This window comes from Macadamia integrifolia, unplaced genomic scaffold, assembly GCF_013358625.1.
Source record: "Macadamia integrifolia cultivar HAES 741 unplaced genomic scaffold, SCU_Mint_v3 scaffold2317, whole genome shotgun sequence".
Lineage (NCBI taxonomy): Eukaryota > Viridiplantae > Streptophyta > Magnoliopsida > Proteales > Proteaceae > Macadamia > Macadamia integrifolia.
The window spans coordinates 64060-76761 of NW_024868633.1; the positions used below are offsets into that span (position 1 = coordinate 64060).

At 37.9% G+C, this 12702-nt stretch overlaps 1 protein-coding gene across 2 annotated transcripts; it reads left to right on the forward strand.

The window, feature by feature from the left end:
* The first annotated feature begins 915 nt into the window (after nucleotides 1–915).
* On the forward strand, nucleotides 916–4398 carry LOC122066280 (serine/threonine-protein kinase STY8-like). 2 transcript variants are annotated; one of them, XM_042630098.1, is made up of 4 exons: nucleotides 916–1489; nucleotides 1624–2704; nucleotides 3764–4093; nucleotides 4140–4398. In XM_042630098.1, the coding sequence occupies exons 1-3, from the start codon at nucleotides 1116–1118 to the stop codon at nucleotides 4079–4081; spliced, it is 1773 nt and encodes a 590-aa protein (XP_042486032.1). In that variant the 5' UTR covers nucleotides 916–1115; the 3' UTR covers nucleotides 4082–4093; nucleotides 4140–4398. The 2 variants fall into 2 exon arrangements, with proteins under 2 accessions (XP_042486032.1, XP_042486031.1); XM_042630097.1 differs by having other exon boundaries at nucleotides 917–1489; nucleotides 3764–4398.
* The last annotated feature ends 8304 nt before the right edge of the window (nucleotides 4399–12702 follow it).

Here is a 12702-nt window from a genome sequence, read left to right on the forward strand (position 1 = left end):
TTTCAAATAAGAAAGATTATAAAAAGTGAATGCCTATCTTCTACTAACGAAAAAAAAAAGAAAACTTTTCAAATTGGATTGGCTTCGTTTTTTTTCTTTTTTAAAATGATACTACAGATCACATGTAAATCAATTGTGACGTGTACAACAAAAATCGAATAAAAATCAGTAAAATTGGATCGAATGCAAAATGATTCTGATTATAACAAATTCCTGTCTTTTAGATTTTAATTTTCACCTCGTCAAAATATAAATTGTGATACTCTTTCATTGTAATACAAACAATACTCCATTGATAGTGAAACAGGATCTTATCTCATCAAAAAATGTAGGCAATCTTGTCGAACCTTGTACATCTGTGTGCATTGCATGTTTTTATTTTTTCATTATCTTCTACATTGTTTTAGGATTGCATTTCTACTAGATTGAACCAGAAATAACCTAGACCAACCAAATTCTTATTGGTCTTTTTTTAGTTTCGATGTTTTGACCCCAAAATCAGATCGAAGCATACTGAAAACCAAATCAAAATCTGTTTAAAACTGAAATCAAATCGAAATCAGCCCAAAACTCATAAAACAAATCAGTTTTTAGTATAATTTTGTATGGTAAGTCAAACCCAAATTAAACCAAAATCAAAATCAATCCAATTACCAAATTGAATCGAAACCAAAATTTTCTTATTAGTTTGATTTTGATTTCAACAAAATTAAATCAATCTAAACTAAAATAAAATCAAAATCAAAACCAAACCAGTTAATTGACACCACATGCCACAATTAATAACCAAATCTAAAGGTAAAAGACTAAAAGCACAGTTCCACCTTTCTTTCTCACAGTGAAAGAGACAGAGAATTGTACCAAAAAAAAAAAAAAAAGAGACAGACATAAACACAAACACAAACACATCAACCCTCTCCTGTCTCTTTTTACCTTTCCTTTATGTACTATCTTCTTCTCAATTATAAGCTCTGAGCTAGAAAAATGGAGTCGCGCATCAGAAAACCAAATAATAAACCCTTTCTCCTTCTGATACCATCTCCACCTCCTTCAACTCCATCGCACTTCTCGTCACTTCTGCTCTGAACCCTATTCTTGGTTTTCCCAGTAACGCCATGGCTGCTGCTCTCGAATGCTGGTCTAGTCGTACCAGCACTGATGAAGATTTGGTAGAGCAGGTTCTAATGAAGACCCAAGATAGATCAGAGGTATTCTCGGCGGCTTCACCTGCACAGCCTGGTAAAGATTCATCTAATGTACAGAAGAGATTGCAGAAGCTGAGAAGCAATGTGTCTGAAGCGATAACTACGCTTAAGAATACTTTGAATCTGGACTCAGTTCGTGAACCACCGGCCAGTAGGATTGAGATTTCTAGAAAGCTTATGTGGGGTGGTGTTGTAAGGAATCTTACCCAGTTGTACCCTGGTAGTCAGCTTCCAGAGAAGCTCATCTCCAATATTCGCAAGCATTTCGATTCCTTACCCTTCAGGTTGAAATTAATTAGAACATTTGAGTTCGATTATCTTTCTGGTTCTGGTTTTAGTTTTTCTTTTTAATTTGTTATACATATTTTTGTTTTTCTTTCGTTTCTAATTCTTCGTTCTCGTCGGTTGTCCTTGACAGCTATGCCCAAGCGGGATTCGATATGAAAGAAGTCTTTCTTCACATTCGATTGATTGAGCAGGCAGCGGTTGAAGACCACCCTGCAATTGTGATTCAAGAAGTATCTGACGATGACACCCAAGGATCTGTTTCCAAGCTTACATTTGCTTGTAACTCTTCGATTTCATGGCCCACGCTGTCGGGAGCACTTGATAATGCGGCCATTTGCTGCAAGAAAACCCAGATCTTTGAGAAGAAGGGTTTTACTCTTGGGGTCATTCTTGTTCTGGTTCAATATGGACAAGAAAAGCATTTCAAAATTCGGATCGAGAGTGCCCTGAAATCTGCCCTGAAGAAACCTAAACCGACCACAATGAAGCTCCCATTTGGGCTCTGCGGGTGCCAGGAGGAGAACACAAGGGGCCGAGAAATCATTGAGACAGATGATGAGAAAGGTGAACAGAGTTACGGAAATGGCGCTGGGAACTCGAACCCTAAGGTACAGCTCTCTAGTCCACTGCCCGAAACTTCTTACGTTGTCTCTGTTGATGAATGGCAGACGATCCGATCGGGTGTTGACGAAATTGGGAAATGGCTCCTGAACTCTGATCAGGTTGAGTTCATTGATCAGATCGGACCAACTTCCTTCAAGGGTGTTTACAAGGGCAAACGAGTAGCCATCGAGAAGCTAAAAGGTTGCGAGAAGGGTTGTTCTTATGAGTTCGAGCTCCGGAGAGATCTCCTGGAGCTGATGACTTGTGGGCACAGAAACATATTACAGTTCCATGGCGTCTGCATTGAAGAAACACATGGGTTGTGTGTGGTGACTAAGATGATGGAAGGAGGATCAGTCCAGGAGATTATACAAAAGAACAGGAAACTACAAACTAAGGAAATATTAAGGATTGCAATTGATGTTGCAGAAGGGATGAAGTTCATGAACGACCATGATGTCGCATACAGAGACCTCAACTCGCAGAGGATACTTTTGGATAGACAGGGTCATGCTGGTGTTGGGGATATGGGCATTGTCACGGCTTGCAAGGACAATGGAGAGGTGACGGAGTATGAAACTGACGGTTACCGCTGGCTAGCTCCTGAGGTTGGTTCCTTTCCCGTCATAACCCATTTTAAATCTGCTATTCTTTTCCAAAGTTACCTACTTTAACTAGTTCATAGTTGCTGAATAATCTGAAAACTGTAGAAACGAATGGAAATCGCAAACAAACAATCACAAAGCATAAAAGAATTTACATGGTTCCGCAAGATTGCCTGTCCACATTGAGATGAGATATACTTCCCTATCAATGGAGAATAGGGTTACAGCCGCTTGGCATCATACCTCTCTTAGATTGATGATAGAGAAAGAAGTGAAAGAACCCTTGCTACAAAATTACAGCGAAACCCTATACAGGCAGTTTACTGAAAATACCTATAGGGCATCTAAACGGCCATTTGGAATCAACCCACAAAAGCAAAGTGATGGAATTCAAGACATCGTACTCCAACGAAAACAACTTGATCTTTGGGTGGGTTAGAGTCTAATCATGTTCATGTTAGTTGTTGCCTATCAGTTTGATACTTTATATCCCATCTTTGATGATTCATCTTAGTTACTGTGTGATGATTTGATTAAAACATATCGAACTCAATTTAAGTACTGTAGTTCTAACCAAACACAATCTGTTCATCTGTATAGCTTAGCATTAATTAGATCCAATGAATCATCTCAAACACTTTCCTTGTCATGGAACTGTTGATGAAGCGTGAAGAATGCCTAGTTTTCATTCATAATTACCTTTGCTTTACATTACAACTTTAATTTTTCTGTTTCCCTTTATCTTAGCATGCCTAATTAGTTCAATTAAACTAATCATATTGGTCGCACTAGTGCTACATTCACTTGAATGGGATTATTTAGTGGATCCCACCAAAACCAGACATACCTTTTGAAATCTCGTCTTGAAGCTTTGACAATGGAAGAGTATGTCTTGTAAAGATACCTCAGATTAGTCCTCCCTGTAGACTGTAGTTTTCATTCTTCATTTCTTGTATATTAGTAATGGTCCACTAATGGAAGCAACAGGAAAGATGGTTTTGTTTGGTGAGAAGAGTCAATTCATTGACATGGGTTGTGGGTTTTTATTGCTTTTGAGTGCAGATAATTGCAGGGGACCCTGAGAGTGTGACAGAGACATGGATGAGTAATGTTTATAGTTATGGGATGGTGGTGTGGGAGATGGTGACGGGAGAGGCAGCGTATTCGGCTTATTCACCAGTGCAAGCAGCTGTTGGGATTGCTGCGTGTGGGCTGAGACCAGAGATCCCCAAGGATTGCCCTCAGCTTCTGCGATCTTTGATGATGAAATGCTGGAACAATTGCCCATCAAAGCGCCCCCAGTTCTCTGAAATCTTAGCTATTTTGATGCGCTCCAACAATGCCAACACTACTACATCCAGCACCAGCAATAGTAGTTGACATGACCACCATTCTCTCTCTCTCTCTCTCTCTCTCTCTCTCTCTCTCTCTCTCTCTCTCTCTCTCTCTCTCTCTCTCTCTCTCTCTCTCTCTCTCTCTCTCTGAGTCTTGTAGAAAGCTGGAAAGCTGGAAGCTAATCCGTGATTGAAAAAGGTAAATAAGGGGGTGGAGGATGTTTGTGTACAAAAAGTTGAGAAAAAGAGAAGGTAAAATTGCCCTTAACCACAGTGTTGCTGTGCCCAAGTGTAGATTACATATTGCATATCCTTGCTATGCTAGGAATCAATATGAATATATCCTTTTCATCTTTTGTTATCTATTTTCGTATCAGCTCCTTTCTTTCTCTCACCGTTAAGCTCTGTTAATGGCGATTGAAGTAACTTATTGGTAAAGGGAATTTAAGTAACTACAGAGAGAGAGAGAGAGAGTTAGTGTTTGGAATCTTGTGATAGTAGGGCACTGGAGGCAGGAGTGACTAGGTAACAGGTATATATATATATATATATATATTTAGAAAGGAGAAGGGAGAGAAGATATTGGTTGGACGGACCCTTTTGTTTGTTTGTCTGTTGTGAGGGTATACATTTTCCGGCTTTTCCTAACGTATTGATGCCCTTTAGACGAAGAAACGGGCTGGACGTGAAGATCCAGGATCAAGTCCTGGGCCCATAGAAGTGTACTATGCAGAGCTGGACTGGGGTCCATCCATAGTTAATGCTTTGGTCATAAAGCAATGGAATTGATGATTTGCTATCAGTGCCAAATTGCCATTGTATGATTTTTATTGAGAAAATTACATGATTATCGTTTTTTTGTTTCTCTTTATAAAATTATCCGCTTATAAGTTCAGTTGATAAAAATACTCAAAATTCAAGTTTGGATTTACATCCACCCAAAGTATCAGCTAACAAAAATACCCAAAATCAGGTTTGGGTTTATAAAACTATCCAAAAAAGTGATTCATCTTTATCTATATGCAATCTGTTATTTTTATTGATCGAAATTTTGTGTGGTAATTTTGGGAATCAAAACCTGATTTTGGGTATTTTTGTTAACAAAAACTTTGTATGGTTAGTTTTGTAAATTATCGTATGTTACACCAGACCAAGAGGAAATTCCATTCTAATTATCGTTTGGATACATGAAGTAGATGTCTCTAATTCCTCTCCCCATGTGTAGCCTACCACTGGATCTCACAATGTCTATGGGGTGTGGGTCCTGCAGTAGGGTGCCCAATTGCGAAAAGGATCCCAACTCTTTCAAGATGAGGTGAATTATTTATCATTTTTTTCTTTTTGGGGGATCCCGAGTTTTCCTTCCCCCTATTTAGGGAGAATTCATGTAGAGGGCATTGAAATAGTGAGAGGTATTATCGAATTCGTACAATAGAAGGTGAATAATATTAATTATAAAAAATTAGCTAGATGTTTGGTGGAAGAAACTTTTGCTTTTTTTTTTTTTTTAATTAATAAATATCAGATGATGGTAGTATTCTCTCTTGTGGTAGCCATTAGGACTTTGCTAATCTCACTTCCACTTCCCTATATGAACACATCACATCATACAGGATGTATGGCACTTAGCATCTTGAAATTTCTAATATTTCTATCCAAAAAAAAATTATAATAAGGTAGGAGGGAGCGGGAAATGAAAAATAATTTCTTTACATATGAATGAACTTGTTTTTTGGGCATTTTTCACTTGTTAGATACCGAGGTTTGCATAAGCTTGGCCAATAGAGCATTAATTGTAAAATGGAGTTTTCTCGAACCTTAATGAAAGAGGAATTTTTCATCCATTGACATCATTGCATTTGGATAGATCTAGAAAATGAGGAGAGATATTTCGGACCTCCAACAAATAGGGGCATGATAATGATGTGGACTTGTTGGTTTTTCACTTTTCCTTCACTTGTTGGGGAAGGAAAGTGAAGGAAAACCTTCTCCTTACCAATAATCTCTAGGGAAAAAATAAGAAAAAGAAAAGCACAAGGGAAGGTATTATTGACAATTCATTAAATAGTGCCAATTACCTAATCGGTAAACCATAAAACTTTTTTCCCTAATCTCTGTTTTTTTACGAGAAAGTTTCCTTGAGCCACTAAGTGTTTGGTGGTATAGTCTCTCTCTCTCTCTCTCTCTCTCTCTCATCATCACATATGATCTCTCTCACTATTTCTATTTATGGAATTGATCCATCACTCGTCATTGATGCACTCCCCCAATTATAACATATTCTCTTATAAATGTCGCGTTTTGGTCGATTGATTTGTTCACGAAGAGAACACAATGGTTTTTTTTTTAAAAGAGAGAGATCAATACAACGGTTCTTTGCAAGTTTAGGAGACTGGACAAAGAACCAGATCTCGTATCATTATCCTCTCCTAGTTTACACAAGATTCACAATGATATGGGAAGAGAGACAATTTGAGGTATCATTATTTCTTTGCTAATAGATTTGTAATTAATCATTTTTCGGTGATTCTCTGCAACTATGATAAAGGAGATATGCATATCCTCTACTTGTACATCATCGAAAACTATAGTTATTTGTAGAAAATAAGTGGGGTGGAAAAAAAAAACATCACAAAACATCTCTTACAAGGGTTTGGCTACCTGGGTCCTTATCCTCCACAAATCTCTATCTACGACCATATTATAATCGAGCCCCACCATATTTGTGTATCTGTTTTTATCACTTTCATCAATAGTTATTTTAAGCTTACCTTTACCTCTTCTGGTTCCCTCCAAATGAATCTGATCACTCTTCCTTACTAGGATATCTATAGAACTCTATTGCACATAGTCATACAATCTCAACGTTGTCTCGCAGAACTCGTCTTGGATTAATATAATGTAGAAACGCAACCCTAAAACGATGCAGAAGATAATGGAAAAATAAAACAAACAATGCATACGGATTTTACGAGGTTCGACAAGGTTGCCTACGTTTCCGGTGAGATGAGATCCTGCTTCACTATTAATGGAGAATAGGGTTACAACGCTCATCCTCACACCTCTTAGTATTGCTTGCATTACAGAGAAATAAACCCTCGCTACAAATATATAGCGAAAAAACCATAATCCGGATTAAACTACAATTGCCACCCTAATCCGGATTAGACTACAATTGCCCTCAAATAAAAAATTCGAGCGGGTGGCTGCGCCCCCCTACACCCTCTGCTATGCAGGGGGGCCTTTTGCTCCCCTTGCAACCCCCACGACCCGCTAACCGGCTAGCGGGACCGCCGTCCGACCTGTCTAGGTGCTGCATCAGTACTCCCTGGATTAAACTGTGACGGAATACAAGACATCATACACCAACATATAATCCCCAACTTATTTCTAATGCAGTCATTTTTTACTCTCTCTCTCCCAAAGTTGTCCTGAATTGAAACATCTATGCTTTGTCTGTTTATGTGGTAAGAAAATTCTCCAATTTCATCCTTTTAAAAAAAAAAAATTTGTGGGAAATATGGAGTTATGAATTATATTATTATTCCACATCATTTTTAGCGCCATTTCTTTTTCTTTGTCTTTACTAATCTTTGACCCCGTTTCATGTGCTATCCCCAACTTTCATTTTCCCAGTTCTTACTCTTTTTTTTTTTATGAACAGTTCTTACTCTTTTTTGTCCGCCAAACAAAAAGGTCTTGATAGTTTACGAAGTTTGGCTTTTCTTTCTTCTCCTCTTAATGCAATGGCTTGATTTAATATAGTTTTTGCTCTGTTTATGGGTTCTTACAGAAATTACAAATTAGGGCTTCTTTGTAGGGGAGGCCACAACTAAATAGTTCCTTGCAGCCATGAATGGGGCCTTCCTGAGTGGTCAGAGGGAAACTGCTAGTATGGCATGAACACCAAAGCAGGGGAACCCAGCTCCTGCAAGCTCATATTGATCAGGTATGAAATGAAAATATTCAGGCAGTTTAGTGACTGCTTTGATTATTTGAATATCCTATTGTACTGATTAATTATTCTATGTTTTCTCAGAAGGGGGTTTAAGTTCTTGTAGGGTTTAAGGCAGCTATGCAGTTGACTGCTTAGACTTCTTAGTGTTTGTTACCAAACCACTGTTCCTGAAATCATATTGAGTTCTTATAATATTGTTCATGCATTCTAGTTTGACTGTTCTAGTAATGAAGTCAACACTTGTTGCTCAAAGAGCGTTTCAGTTCCATCTTTAATCTCAATAATGAATCCCGGAATGTTCCCAAACTATCTGAAAACATTTTCAGTTTCGATCCTTGAGAGGGGGGAAGGAGAAGGAGAATTGAAGTGTGGACAAGTTTGTTTTATTTGCTTAGTTTCCTTTTTCCATGGATTAAAGAAATCCATTAATCCTTGGATCTTCTCTAATTGTATCTATCTACTCTCCTGTTAACTTTATAACAAATACCAGTCCTTATGTATTGTTAGGATTCAAAATTTTAATTGATCCTGTAAGTTCTAAGGAATGATTGGTTCTATTTAATAATTGCTTGCTTCTTGAACACAGAGTTACAGAGATTGCTTGTGTTGTGCTCTCTTTGATAGAAAACATATACGGAACGATTCATGAAGATCGATAAGCATGCACGACAAACACTATAAAATATATGTTTTAGGCATACCTGAATCCATGGTTGAAGAATAAGAACTCCTCAATGTCTTCTTGTATGCTCCTTGTATAACACGATCAATGTTGGTCTGGTCTACCCTCTTTCCCTTATGCTTTTGATTCTTAGCTTCACTTAATGGGTCAGTGATAACTATATATAGGGGTGAGGGTAGGGACCAATCCTGCAATAAAATTAGGGTTTCCTCCCCATTAAGGAAACAATACCTTAGGTCCACACATAGAAATAAATATTTCATACCATTAAGGTGTGCATATAGAATCTAATATCTCCATAGAGATCACTTACCAATAATATTGGATTCTTTCTGCTTACTCCATCTTTAGTCAACACCACTAAACCGGTTTTGGAAACAAATCTTTGACTATGCTAGCCCACCTAATAGGAAATCTTACAATCTCCCACTTGGGAAGCATATGTCACAAGTTTTAGATTTTAAAATTTATTTAAAACGACTTTCCGGTTTAGATAAACTGAATGTGGCCACAAACAAAACAGTGTCGAATGGAGTGCACCTTAAACCAAATGCCTTGGTCTGAATGAGAATTACAAACACCCAACCGTATTGATCATCACATCTAAAGCGATATGAGACCACACACGTCAAAGTGCTCATAACATCACCGACTTGGGCTGAACAGTATGAAAGTGTGGTATGGAAATAACATGCAATAGTGATCATCATGTCTATTTTCAAATTGGTCCTGGCTCGAAAACCAAATGAGCCTTATGAGACAGATACCGAATGTCTCATTAACTATAAGCGTCTCCCAAACGCTTAAGCTTCAATCAAAGAAGCTCATTGGGACTGGATCCGAATGTCCCACAACACTAGCACTAGACCTCAATCAAACGAGGCTTTACTAGTGACTAGATGTATGTGTATTGACTGGAACCTCAGATACCGAATGAGGTAAATACACCACATATAACCTCAATTTTTCTGTAGGAGGCAAATAGATAAGTGTATACACATAAACAAATGGCCATAAAAAAATACATATATATATATATATATATTCTTGAGAACAATAATAATGCAATAAAACTGAAAGTTAAATGCAAACATATTGAGCAAAACTCCCACTAATAAAATGCATCAAAAGAACTAACAAGTCCGATATTAGTGACATGCTCTTGAAAAACTTTTGGAGTCAAACCCTTAGTAAGAGGATCTGCAATCATGTTTTCTATAGCAATCTGCTCCATTGTAATATGTGACTCTTGAACTTTCTCTCTGACCAAAAAATACTTAATGTCAATGTGTTTAGAGCCTGAAGTACTTTTACTGTTATGAGAGAAACATACCGCAGCGGAGTTGTCACAGAACATCCTCAATGGTTTAGATATAGAGTCAACAATCTGTAGCCCTGAGATAAAATTCCTTAACCATAAAGCTTGAATAGTGGCTTCATAACACGCCACATACTCAGCTTGCATAGTAGAAGATGCAGTGAGTGTCTGCTTGACACTCTTCCAAGATATAGCCCCACCTGCCATCACAAAAACATATCCAGAAGTAGACTTGAGGTCATCTAGGCATCCAACAAAATCTGCGTCAGTGTAACCAACTACATCAAGAGAATCGGTTCTTCTATAAGTAAGCATAAAATCCTTAGTGCCCTGTAAATATCTCATGACTTTCTTAGCAGCTACCCAATGCACTTCACCAGGGTTGCTTAAATATCTCCCAAGTACACTAACAACATAGGCAATGTCTGGCCGTGTATAAACTTGAGCATACATCAAACTACCAACAACAGATGCATAAGGTATGTTCTTCATCTGATTGCACTCCAATTCTGTCTGTGGACATTGACACTTGCCAAATTTGTCCCCTTTTACAACTGGAGCCTTACTAGGGGAACATGCTAACATATTAAACCTTTTTAATATCCTCTCAATGTAACCTTTCTAAGACAAACCAAGAACGCCACAAGACCTATCACGATGAATCTCAATGCCCAAAACATAAGAGGCCTCACCAAGATCCTTCATATCAAAGTGATTTGATAATAATCGTTTTGTCTCATGCAAAAGATCAACATTATTGCTGGCAAGAAGAATATCATCAACATAAAGCACAAGGAAAATGAACTTACTCCCACTGATCTTCAGATAAATACACTGGTCCACAAGATTTTCTTTGAAACCACAAGAAGTGATAACTTCATCGAACTTAAGATACCACTGTCTAGATGCCTGTTTCAAATCATAAATAGATTTCTTAAGTTTGCACACAAGATGCTCTGTATCAGCTTGCCTGAAGCCAAGGGGTTGTTGCATGTAAACATCCTCTTCAAGATCTCCATTTAGGAAAGCTATTTTGACATCCATCTGATGAAGTTCCAAATCAAAATATGCAACTAAAGCCATGATGATTCTGAAAGAATCTTTTGTCGAGACTGGTGAGAATGTTTCCTTGTAATCTATGCCCTCTCTCTGGCTGAATCCTTTTGCTACAAGTCTGGCCTTGTAACGCTCAATTTCACCTTTAGAGTTCCGTTTGGTCTTGAAAATCCATTTACAACCAATCGGTCTGCATCCTTTTGGTAATTCAACCAAATTCCAAACATCATTAACAGACATAGAATTCAATTCATCTTGCATGGCAAACATCCACATTGATGAATTGGGATCATTGGCAACCTGGTCAAAACTGATTGGATCTGAATCCAAAGTAATATCAAACTCATGTTCTTGTAAATAAACAACATAGTCATCAGATATGGCAGGCCTACGAGTTCTCTCTGATTTCCTCAAGGGAACATCAGCAACAATATGGTCCTGAATCTCATCAACAACAGGGGGTGCAGGCTCAACCACTATAGGTTGCACAGGTTCGTGAGTGGGGACATTCTCTTGTTCAATGTGAGGTTGTAATACAGTAGATGGCAATGTCACAGGCATAGGTACAAGAACACGTTCCTCCTCAAAAACAAAGTTACGTGGCTGAGCAGACTGAAAATCTAAATCATCCTCAAAGAAAACTGCCCGATTTGATTCCACTACTCTAGTAGAATGTGTAGGACAATAGAATCTATATCCTCTTGATCTTTCAGAATAACCGATAAAATGACCACTAATGGTCCTTGGATCAAGCTTCCTCATCTGAGGATTGTAAGGTCTCACCTCTGCAGCACATCCCCATATATGAAAATGAGATAAATTTGACTTCTTACCAGTCCACAATTCATAGGGAGTTCTGGGAACAGACTTGCTAGGCACTTTATTCAAAAATATACTGCTGTTTTCAAAGCATCACCCCATAAGAAATCATGTAAAGTTGAATTACTCATCATGCTTCTCACCATATCCATAAGGGTACGGTTTCTCCTTTCAGCCACCCCATTCTGCTCAGGTGAACCAGGCATAGTGTACTGAGCGTCAATACCACATTCTTGTAAGAATCTGGCAAATGGTCCAGGGTTACGCCCAGTTTCATCATATCTACCATAAAACTCTCCACCTCGATCAGATCTCACACTTTTTATCTTCTTTTCCCTTTTAAGTTCTACCTCTGCTTTAAAAACTTTGAAAGCATCTAAGGATTCAGATTTTTCTTGAATAAGGTAAATAAAACCAAAACGGGAAAAATCATCTATGAAAGTAATAAAATATCTGTATCCACCCATAGTAGTAGGAGTGAATGGACCACAAATATCAGTATGAATCAGCTCCAATGCTTCATCCTTCCTGGTTGCACCTTTCTTTTTAGCTCTAGTGTGTTTCCCCTTAATGCAATCAATACAAATTCCAAAATCTGAAAAATCCAATTGAGGAAGTGTACCATCCTTAATCAATCGTTCTATCCTCTGTTTAGAAATATGTCCTAAACGTTTATGCCACAACATAGAAGAATTTTCATCCAATCTAGCACGTTTAGGATTTGTAACCACATAATTTCTAATAGAAGAACTGTTGGCATATTTAGAAGAACTAATATCCAAATCAAATTTATAAAGACCATCATATAACAAGGCAGATCCAATCATAAGAGAA